Genomic DNA, 12053 nt, shown 5'->3' with positions numbered 1-12053 from the left:
CGGGAATGGGTAAAATGACCAACTTATTTACGGTGGCACATTTGTACATTTGTACAATGCATAGGCTTTGAATATTTTGATCCATTGCAGTCAAATATGTAAAGAAAAAATAAAAAAATAAAAACAAAAAGCCCTCATGAGCCTCCTTTCTCAGCTATACCAGATAGTGTAGACCTGTAGTGGGAAAAGAAAACACAAGTTTGGTGCTCACATGTTCACAGAATCAAAACTAACTATATATGCACACATCTGTCACAGTAACTATGTATACAGAAAGAGCTTACTAGAAACTAATGACTTTCAAATAATGCTGAAGGTTAGATCTGTAAACAGTGCATTAGAGGTTGTTAGGTGTGAACCCCTGCCTAGAAGTTGAACAGCTTTCTCTGTGAATCTAAAATTATGTCCACAAATTGCACCAACTGTCATTAAAAAAAAAATAATAATCAGCATAACAGCACAAGTACATATTCAGACATAACTTCCTTACTATTTTTACAATGAGAAAGAAAACGTCTGCTGAATTTCTCTTATTTCTAGTTCAGACCACTGCACAGCGTTGAATACTGTCACTAATACCTGAGAAAAACAGTATTTACTTTCTGGAGTTCAGAGCACATTGGAATCATGAATCACATTCTCAGATACCACTGGTGTAGGGTTCACCATTTCAAGCTTTACTGATATCTCTTCTTTGTTGAGAATTCCCCAGGTCTGCCAATATTCACACATCTGCATAATGTAGATACTTGTGAGTTAGCAGCATCTCAATAGGGAATGAAAATTCTCAAATCAGAAAGGCCTATATATGTGACTGCATCACAAAACCAACAAAAAGTCGCACTTCAGATTTTACGTGAGGACTCCAACTGCGTGAAATGGTCAATTTAGTCAATCATGAGTTTTTCGTATTTTCTGAAAGAGCAGTTCTTCTTCTACATCATCCTAAATTTGGGATAAAACGAATGGGAATTTGTGTAGCTTAATCTGATAATTCATTCATTGTTTGTTGCTGAGGAGTTTGACATAACCTGTTTATGCCCCTTTTATCACACAGAGCACAGCTTGGTTGGATTAAGCACTGACATAGACCCTATACTTCAGAGCCTCTTTTCTCAGTACACACTTTTCCAGAGTGTGTGCTTTCTTTTCTAATATTTAGATATGTTAGGAGAATCCATATCATTTGAGTTGTACAACATTTTAAGGCTTGAAGTCTGCTCTTTCAGAATCTTCCCTTAATCAAAAATACGTATCTGGCATAGAGTGTGTGATTTCTTTCCAATATTTAGATAGAATAGGACAGTCCATATCAATTGAGTTGTATATCATTTTAAAGCTTAAAGGGGATGGCTAGTAACTGATCAGTGAGAATCAGTGGGAATGCTGAGGGATGATTGTTCTAATCCTTGTGGGATTCATTTAAGAGTACATTATATATCTATTCTTGTGTGAAAATTATTTGCCTCAGAATGGTCTCATGTTCAAGTAATGTGCAGTTTAATGTTTCCAGGTAAGCGTCCCTGGTCAGTGACGGGGCATTAATCTGCACATTACTTGAATATGAGACCGTTCTGAAGCAAATAATCTTCACACAACAGTAGATATATAATGTGCTCTTAAATGAATCCCACAAGGATTGGAACAATCATCCCTCAGCATTCCCACTGATTCCCACTGATCGGTTACTAGCCATCCCCTTTAAAGTCTACTCTTTCAGAATTTTCCCTTAATCAAAAATACCTATCTGGTATAGAGTGTGTGATTTCTTTCCAATATTTAGATAGATTAGGACAGTCCATATCAATTGAGTTGTATATCATTTTAAAGATTAAAGTCTACTCTTTCAGAATCTTCCCTTAATCAAAAATACCTATCTGGAAACTTGGTTTTGTGATGCAAGGTTATTCTTTTGTCTGGATGAAAAGAAATAAAAGGTGATTTTTTTTTTTCCATGGAGACTCGTAGCTTTAGGGAAACTTGACAGCTTTGTTACCCAAAATGCTTAGTGCATGGAGTCTACTACCAGTAAGAATGGTCTAAAATACTGAAAATATGGCACACTGACAGTACTCACTTTGACCTAGAAGAACCCCCCGTCGATCCCAGGGACTTCTCAAACTTCTTGCTGGACGGAAGGACGAACCTCGCCTGCTTCTTTGCCCCATCCCCGCTGGCAGTCGGTCCTGGACTCGTGTCCCGTTTCACAGCTGGCTTCTTCATGTCCTTTATCGTCTTATCCTAAAAACAGAGGAAAGGGAGTATTACCATTATGAGATCTTGAAAGTAATGTAAAAATAAAAAGAATAAAAAAGAACATTAAAAAATCTTCCATACGATTGCATACTTTCGGGTTTTACAAGGACTGGTTATTACATTTACCCACATAACTTCACAACCAGATCCTGAAAAGAGCAAAAACCTGTAAACATCAACACACATGCATCTGCTTTAGACCATGAGATACTGTACACAAGGTCCGTGGAGCTCTTTTGTTTTTGTTTTTTATCAAACTAATAATATGTTTGTGATGACAGGGATATTTGCATTCATTTGGGTGATAGATTACAGAAAAGGAAATTAAATTTGCATTCCTGTGACTTCAATCAGCACTTCTGTTTTGCATTCAACAGATATGTGCGTGATTGAGGTGAAAGGCATTGTGACCATTTCAAATACTAGTAGTCAAATGCACCTTCACTACATGCAAAAAAAAAAAGAATTCATTTGTGATAAAACACAAAATGTATTAATTTCTTGCCTGAAGGTCTTCCCTGCTAGTCTCATCATCTATAAATGTCCTTTTGTTCACACGCATCAAGCATGTGTAATAGTGGGGGGAAAAAGTTCACTTTGCCTCCATAGCATATCTGAGGCAAACTTTCCTAAAATCTTAAGATTCTAGACTGCTACCATGTGACTCAGGTAAGCTTAATCAAAAGAGCTAATGTCTAGCGTTTAACAGTCTATGATCTCTTTCCCTGAATAATAGATACAGGCAGTCTACATCACAAATCCCTTCTTGTAAAGTACTGTTGACTCACTTGAGATGAACGTAGGGCCTGCAGCCGGGCCTCCATGTTGTTCAGTGAGGTCCTCCTGTTCTCATCATAGCCGGCCCCTTGGGCCAGATCCTTAATGCTGGTCCTACGCTGGTCCATGGGAACGGGCGAGAGGCGGTTCTTGTCTCCCCCGGAGGGCTGGGGGCTGGGCTTCACCGACAGCCTCTTCAGGGCTGCAGCCAGCTGCTGGGGCGTGGCCGAGCGTCCGGAGCCTGGCTTCGGCGACGGGGTGGTGGAACCAGCCGGGGATGCACGGCTAGATGCCCTGCTGGACGACTGGGCTCGGTCGGCAAGGACGGAGGTGGTGGTACGCTTGACGGGCGATATTTTTTGTTGGCTGTGTATATTGGGAGAAGGGGGCATAGAATATCTTTTATGTAACCAAATACTAGTAAGACATTCCAAAACTGCAAACAAATGTTTTTGTCTGAATGCCTTTTTAGAACTCAAAGGGGTTACAACCAAGTATGATATCATTAAACTACTGGGGTGGGGGGGAGGGATGATGTACTTATGTTTATTTTTCCGTATGATATGAACAGAGACAACTTGTGATGCATATGTGCCACCAAGGTTTACAAATCACCTTGCCCTAACGCTAGATTTGACTAGAAATGTCGCTAAGGCGACTGCTATGCCTCCGCCATAATGCACGATTCTCCTAATAGGTCTATAGTACATGTGGACAATGCATAATTACATTTTCACAATATTGGCAAAATATTGAAATTACATGTTTGTCACAAATGTGTTGAATGTTCACCTTCCTTTACCTAGGTTTAATTAGATGAATAGGAGAGCATGTATTTGGGGATTCAAGGACTTTAACTTGACTTTGACCCATTCATAAGTGTATGAATACTGTAATTTTCAAGGTATGGAGAAAAAGTGTAATTTCTGTATTGAAAAGTACACTGTTACCATTTTCTTTTGGCCTTTGACCCTAAAATTCATAGGATAATCACTGTCAGGCAGAACATGCATAAATATGTAGTAAGTTTCAAGATAACTTGAGCCACTTCTGAGATATGGAGGAAAAAGTTAGTTCAGCACTTTCCCTTGATCTTTGACCTTTTGACCTTTGAGGCAAACCCCCCCCCAAAAAAAAAAAAAAAAAAAAAGAGAAAAAGAAACTTTCCAGATAATCTAGGTTATACATGCATACACCAAGTGCAAAAAAAAAAAAAAAAAAAAAAATTCTGGCATTACATAAATATGAGGGAAATAGTAACAATTTGAAGTGTTGCACTTGACCTTTGACCCCTGACCTTTGACCCTATGAACCCTAGATTCTCTAGATAATAACTGCCAGTCAGTACATGTTTATATACTATGTGCCATGAAGATACCTTGAACAATTTCCAAGGTACGGAGAAAAAAAGCTAAGTTTTAATATTTTAACTTGACCTTTTGACCTTTGACCTTTGACCTCATGACCCAAAACTTTCACCAGAGAATCTTAATTGGGTAATACATGTATACACTAAGTTTCAAGAAAATATCTTCAGGCATTGCATAGATATGGAGGAAATAGTGAAATTTTACGTATTTGACCTTGACCTTTTGACCTTTGACCTTGACCATGTGCACCCAAAAGTTGATAGGCACAACTTCACCCCCTAATACACATACATGCCAAGTTTCATTAGGATACCTTAAAAGGTTTTAATAGTTACCCTGTCCACAAAATTTATTACGGACGGACGGAAGGACGGACGGAAGGACGGACGGAAGGACGGACGGACGGACGGACGGACGGAAGGACGGACGGACGGACGGACAACCCGAAAACATAATGCCTCCGGCACCACTTCGTGGCGGAGGCATAAAAATAGGAGTACCAACTCAGTATTTAAATCTCTCATTTAATTGTTTTTGTTATGTTTTTCTTGCATTTCCTTTTTCTTTTTTCTTTTTTGATCTGAGATAATCCTACATACCTGTGCTGTGAAGGTAACCCTGAATTTCTGTTGCATTTTCATCTCAGTTTTGTGTCCACATTATCACAATTGTAACTTGTTTATTCAGCCATTAGGGTGTCGATGAAAATAATGATGGTACAATGTAATGAGAAAGATAATGATGAAAACAGTGATGACAATGTTGAATGACAATGAAAATAATGTTGAGGATGATGATAATGAGAAGTGAATCCACACTCAAGTTGACTAACATGCTGATGACGAATGATAATACCGGTAAAGCTACAGTGACAGCACAGATAATCAAGTACGATACCTTTCTCTGAGATCCTTCTCCTTGACATTGAGGAGGGCCTCAAGACGAGCCACCTCCTTCTGCAACTCCTCATTATCCTCCTCAAGGTTCTCCTTCTCAGTGAGCACCTCCTGGTACTGGGTCTCCAGGCGACCACACTTACTACACTTGGATTTCTCTGCAGAGGGCATCAGTTTGTAATGATCACAGTGATAATAACAAGGACATCAATTTTAACAGTAAGCATGAAAATTATGACAGCAATGATGTCATTAACAATACAACTACTACTGATAAAAATAATTACCATTACATCATTATTGCTAATGTGACTATCATAATTGTTATGATTATAATTACTCCTATTACTCATACTGTCATTACCATTGCTATTGCCATTATTACCCATTCTGACATAGTGCCTTTATTCCTTATCATTGTGCCAATCCAATTTACTGTGGATTTAAATGGCTTAGACAAAAATGGAATTAAGTTAGGTTTTTTTATCTTTTTCTCTCCTTGTTTTTACTTGTAAAAAGAGACACAATTTCTCAAACTTCAGCATCTAAAATCCTTGTCTATAAACATTGTTTTTATCATGATTTAAAAAGAATATAATATATAAATTCTGACAATGATCTCTTTCTGTCATTCTTATTGTACAATATACTCTGCTGTCTTTGCAACTGATTAACAAATTGCCCTACAGTGACGTAAATTAGCACTGAATTGATCATGAATTTGAATAATTATGCAGTACCCGCTGCATGCTATAAGGATTAGAATCAACAGTTGCTGTCGGGCGGAAGCTCTGTGGTTGAGTGGAGATGATGCCTGTCCAGAGATCAGGAGGTCGGAGGTTCAAATCCTGCTTGAGTATGTATGCCCATGATTTCTTTTTTATCATGGCTAGTACTAAAACACTGATCAATTCAGTGCTTATTTACGTTGATGTAGGTCAATTTGTCAATCAGTTGCAATGAAAATATCTCGACGGAGGAATTTCATGAATTTGAATACTCTGCTGTCACTGTAAGGAAATGCTTCACAACAACACAGAAAGACTGTGCTGTACTGAGGTGTCATTTGTATGATGTATCTGAATCTAATACAGCACTTCATAACATCCTAGGGTCTCGAATGTCCTCTACCGTAGCTTTCTATCTATAATGACCACTGTGTCCTCATACTGACCTTCTCTCAGAGTGTCCATGTCCTTGATGATGTTTTCCTTGCTCTCCTCCAATCTCTTGTTCCTGTTCTGGAGGTTGTTCACCAGCCGGTTCAGGTTACCTATCTCTTCCTGTTGACCTTTCACCTTATCTTCCATTCTGGAGGAAGACATCAGTGTAGGTGAAATGGAGAGGTACAATGTAGGTAGGTAAATTGGCAGATAGGGAAAGTGGGGAGAGAATAAGGGATGAGGAGGGGAAAAGGGGGTAGGGGAGGGGGAGGGGAGGCCCGGGGAGAGTATTGGGCATTTTGTAGCAATAGCAACATGGGAGTTATTTTCAATAAATCTTGCTTTTGTAAGAGTCTATATATTACATATGATCCATATTGCTGTGAAAAGGATGAATGATTTGTAGCTTGCTAGAAAAGAATATTTTCTACTGAACGGGTGAGACAATGAAACTTTGTACAGATCATGGAAAAAATTTTTGACTTTGCAATATAGCTTGATAAGCAAAGGGCTATGACAAGAGATTCACAGAGAAAGAGTTTAAAAACACAACAATTGGCATGTGAATCATTTCCTTCGCAATCACGTGAACATGTTGATTGTCGCATCAATATCCCAGCACAGTGTATGCTGATTTACCATGGTAATACTCATGCAGGTGTTTGTTTGTTTGTTTGTTTGTTTGGTTTTTTCAAGGGAAAAAGATAAAATGTACCACCTGCTGAAAGCTTAACATTACCTACCTCTTCACTTTTAGGTTGCCATCTTCTGCCTGGAAATAGATGAGAACAAAAAACAACAATGTAAGGTAAAGCAAACCATAAGTATTGTACAAATAGTTAACTTCATAAAAAACTTCAAAACACATTCATTGACAGATGCACTTACTGAAGTTTCTACCATATCTGACATTTTCATTAAGTTCCTAATGGCCACATTTGACAAATAACATAACAGCCATACCCCTACAAGATACCTACCTTGAGATCAAGATATCAAATAATACAACACATGCTTTTATTTACACAGGCAAAGGAGTGCAGGCCAGCACAAGATTGTTTAGAATGCTTCTTTTACACAACATACAGTGTACGTATTGTGCATTTATGTACAAAACATAGTTTTATGATGCTCAAGTGACATTAATACTCTTAGGAAGGAGGGGTGGAATTATCTTTAACAGCAGGGTGATCTATTGAATATATATATCAGGAGCAGCATTGAGCTATACATATGACATTTGGTGTTGTCAAAGTTACACATTAGGTTTCACATACTGAGCAAACTAAGAAAATAAAGAAACGTGAAATACTGGATGAGTGTAAATCAATGTTAAGGAATTAGCCAGTGAAAGGAAACCATGGAAAATTAAAGCGGAGACTCAGCATACCTTTCCTTCCATGGCCTTGGCCATATCCTGCATGAGAGTCAGCTCATTCTTGTGGTAGTCCAGCTTCTTTTTCATATCACGTAGCTCCTCATCTCTGCAGAAACAACATCATCATGTCACATGGCAACAGTGAAAGGGTCAGTGTTAAAGCCAGAATAACCCTGGTCACTAGACAGCCACTACCTGCTATTCAAACAGTACCTGGTGAGCTATCTCCTAAAATTTTGGTCTCTGAAACAAATCGCTGCTAGGGCAGCAAAACCTCATATCTTAAAAATGCCAAATATCTCAGGAGAGCAAGAAAACATGGCAGCCAACACACATTAACAATTGGAATTGACATTCATTTGACATGCTGCGGTGATTTCATTTTGGGGATAAGACAGCTAGGATTTGGACAGGAAATCTCTTTACTGATTATATGTAAATAAATCCAATAAGTGATTTCACCATAATTTGAGATACAAGGCCTTGTCACCCTTACAATGAAATGCTGTCTAAACAGATATTCAAGTACATGTGTACCTGTATTTTGATGAAATATGAATGAATGCACTGAAACCCCAAAATGATTACACTCCTGCTGTGAGTAGTGAATATTTCAAATAACTTAACTTCCCTCTGACGTATACTCATAACACATTTGGAAAGGAGAGACAACATACTTCTGGCCAATTCTGAAACAGACAAACAAATACTGGTAGATTAATGTAAACAAATGTTGTTGCCTTGCTGACAAACCAGTGGTCAAACTGTCTTGGGCAGGAGGCAGGATTTGAATGCTCAACATGAGATCTAGAATGAAGGTTCATCCATCCAAATTTATGCCATGTGATGATAGCTTAAAGATGGTAATGTGACAACTGAATGTGAAATCAACTACTTTCCAGGAATTGATAAGAAAACACAAAAGATAACTACTAGAAACAATGACAAATTAATCATTAAAAATTGGCAAAAAAGGAGTGAGCAAGAATTTCAAAGGGAAATTCAAATGCAGCTGCAATAAGAAAAGTTCGGTGAAGATTGCTGTAGTGTGATCTGGAAGAAATAATAATGACAACATCAAAATTTTGCTGTAGATATACCACTGTATGTGGACCCCTTTGGAAATCAGCCTTGAGCTGAAAGAGCTATCCACCCTATGAATGGAAAGGAATAAATAAATAAAATAAATACTAATGACAGAGTATGATTGTCTGTGGTTTGTTGCTGTTATTGTTTTCTGCTTTTTCCTCTTGCTTCCATGAGACACTTACCTAAATGTTGTAACATAAGAGGAGTGACATGCTGTTTACTTACTTGTTGTCAAATCTGGACTCCAGTTCCCGCTTGAGGTCAAGCTTCTCTTTCATCAATTCGTCATACTGGAAAGTTGATCAAAGTTTGCAGTCAGAACAATCCACATTCACAATTTAGATATGCACACAGAAAGTGCTGACAATCATTCTACAAAGAAAAGATTTTGATATAGCGTCATTCCTGCAAGCTTTCGAAGAAAATAAAATATTTCTTATCGCAGTAATGAATCAATTTATACTTTGAAACAATGAGCAAGACCATGCTAAAAGACTTACTGTATACGTCATATATTTCGCGAGTCTAAATTTTCGCAAATCGGGAATTCCCGACGATTTCGCGAGTGGTTAAATTTGCGATCAGGGAGTCCTGCACTGAACGGAGAAATGTACATGCGTACGTCACATCCACATTGGGATCAGAGTCAATATTTTCACGTGTTTTCAATTTTGCGAATAGCACCCGACTCGCGAAATTCGCGAAAATAAAAATCTCGTGAAATATTCGGCATATACAGTACTTTGGAAAGAAATTAACACGAATTTCATGACTTATTACATGCATAGCAATGTAAAGGCAGTTCTGAAAGACATCACAAACACAGAAAACCTAAGTCATTCTTGAATTCCCACAATCTGCTGCATCAAATTTATTGACACTGAAATGGTCACATCATTGTTAAAACAACTGACATGGTTCTGCTTAAACTTCTCCTACATTTAGTCAACTCTTCACCACTTTATCTAAAACTCGTCCTGTTCCAGCTGAAAGATTGAAGACCTGGTCAACATACTTTGGCGTTGGAATCCCTGAGCAACGAGTCCTGGTCCCTGATCTGGGCCTCCTTTATCTTGATGGTCCCATTGACCCTGGCCAGCTCCCCTCGTACACTCATCAGCTCCTGCTCCACCTCGTCCATGGCTTGCTGGAGATGTCAAAAGTCAAAGGTCAAAGGTTAGAGGTCAGGAGTGATTAGAATGCGAACTTTGCCAAGAGAAATTTGATACATTTGCACACCTTCTACGATTTACATCCCAACAGCTCAAATGGAGACAAAGCAAGGTTTGCAAAGCACATTGAATACCATATCTACACTTATACATTAGAGCAACTATTTGGTCATCTTTACAATAATGACATTTAGCATTTCTCTTTCATACTTCCTGATGTCCCATACACTTCATCAAATGGTATCTAATATCATGTCTTGAATTTCAACACTAAGTTTGCATCAACACCTTTAGCTTCAAGAAATCTTATATTTCTCTAAATTCTGTTCAATAAATTGTATTGCCTTACACATATTCTAGTCAGTCTTGCTGGTTTCATGGCATACCATATGATACAAACAAAAAAAATCTAACATTGTGCTAGAAGCTGTCAGTTTCCTTTTCTGTGAGCTACTTTCTGCTTCACACCAGTAGAAATAATTTTCAGCAAGCAAAATTGGGGTCTTACAGTTTGTAATACTTTGGTCACAAACCATGCCTTTTTTGTGTGTGTTTATGTGTGGTTAAGCTCTCTACAAGTAGCTTGCGGTAAAAGCTGTTATTCTAACATAGCAATATTTTCACAAATGAGGAAGTCACAGACATTTTCACAAGATATTGTTTTGCGATTTGAAACACGGTATCTTAAATGCACTGATTCCTGTCTGTTTACAATATTTTCATTTCAAATTTGTAAAATTTAAACCTTTGCAAAGATAAAAGCTTTTACAGTATCATGTCTACCAACATCATGCAAAACACAGGCAAGAAAAACAAATACTCAACAAACACATATATGAATGGGTGTAGGAGACTATTTATCTTGACCCTTTGCACATCTTTTCATTCATTAAAGACTGTTTTTTCTGCATGAAGGCTACTGTGTGTCACTGAAATCAGGAGAAACGAACCTTAAGTTTTGGATTCTTGACTTTCTCGTCTTCCAGCTCTGCCGTCATGGAGCGGATTAATTTGTCCTTCCTGTCGATCTCTCGTCTCATTTCCTGCTCCTGCCTGTTGAGGGCGCCCTCCAGTTCCCCGACGGACATGTCCTTGTCCTCCTTCAGCCGTGAGTATTCCCTGTTCGTGTCCGACAGCATCTGCTTCAGGGATTCCACATCCGTCTCCTAAAGAGAGAAACACATCTCCAATGAATGAGATCCAAACTATTGGTGATGGATCCTACTCTTGGACGTGCTGTTATTATTTAAGCTTTTCTCGTCTTTGCTGACCATAGTTTTGTATGGGGCGCCAAGTGTCGCATCGACTATTTCATTACGAAATCAGTCATTTTGTCGATGACATGACCATTTCGTCAACAAAATGTTGTCATTTCATTACGAAATGATCATTTCCTCCACGAAATTACTGATTTCATAACGAAATAGGCCATGCAACACTTGGCGCCCCATACAAAACTACGGTCTTTGTCCATGGTTTATGGACAAAGATTGTACCACCTTCGTGAATTCGGGCCTTTGAGCTCTATGGATGAGCTCCCGGGAGCAGTGAAAACTATCCGCCAGTAACCTCCGTGATAAAGCTTCTGCTTATGAGAGCCAAAACAGATCACTGGTAATGCAAGAATGCTATTCATTCATCCCCATATGTTGCTTTGTATTGGCATCACTTGTGATTGGCATAGGGCATGAATGGTGGAATATTGGACCGATACAAGTTATCACACAGGGCCGGCGCAGCATTTTCAAAAGTGTGGGGGCCCACTTCCGGGTTTCGTGAGCTAACAAGCAAAAAAAAACCCAAAAAAACATGTCAGCTCATCTCTTCTCCCCGTCCACTTCCGGGTGTTTTCACCTGATAAGCAAAAAAAAAAGGTCTTCAGAGAAAAAACATAACCTTACCGCCGCCATACTTCAAGATCTCTTTTCTATTTTTATTTTAGTGCCACTTAT

At 38.5% G+C, this 12053-nt stretch overlaps 1 protein-coding gene across 1 annotated transcript in view; it reads right to left on the bottom strand.

The window, feature by feature from the left end:
- Positions 1-2073: 2073 nt before the first annotated feature.
- LOC139727015 (uncharacterized) overlaps positions 2074-12053 on the bottom strand; it is a 51394-nt gene continuing 41414 nt past the window's right edge. The window contains exons 26-34 of the mRNA XM_071637996.1: positions 11052-11267; positions 9945-10076; positions 9155-9219; positions 7853-7946; positions 7206-7234; positions 6474-6610; positions 5301-5457; positions 3045-3399; positions 2074-2241 (exon numbers count right to left, since the gene is read on the bottom strand). Of these exons, the coding sequence (XP_071494097.1) occupies positions 2074-2241; positions 3045-3399; positions 5301-5457; positions 6474-6610; positions 7206-7234; positions 7853-7946; positions 9155-9219; positions 9945-10076; positions 11052-11267 (1353 nt within the window). The remainder of the gene's footprint in view (positions 2242-3044; positions 3400-5300; positions 5458-6473; positions 6611-7205; positions 7235-7852; positions 7947-9154; positions 9220-9944; positions 10077-11051; positions 11268-12053) is intronic.

This window comes from Diadema antillarum, unplaced genomic scaffold, assembly GCF_040938485.1.
Source record: "Diadema antillarum isolate AM-2024a unplaced genomic scaffold, OU_Dant_1.0 seq00000111_RagTag, whole genome shotgun sequence".
Lineage (NCBI taxonomy): Eukaryota > Metazoa > Echinodermata > Echinoidea > Diadematoida > Diadematidae > Diadema > Diadema antillarum.
The sequence above is the reverse complement of the archived record's forward strand: the minus strand, read 5'-3'. Positions and strand labels throughout refer to the sequence as shown.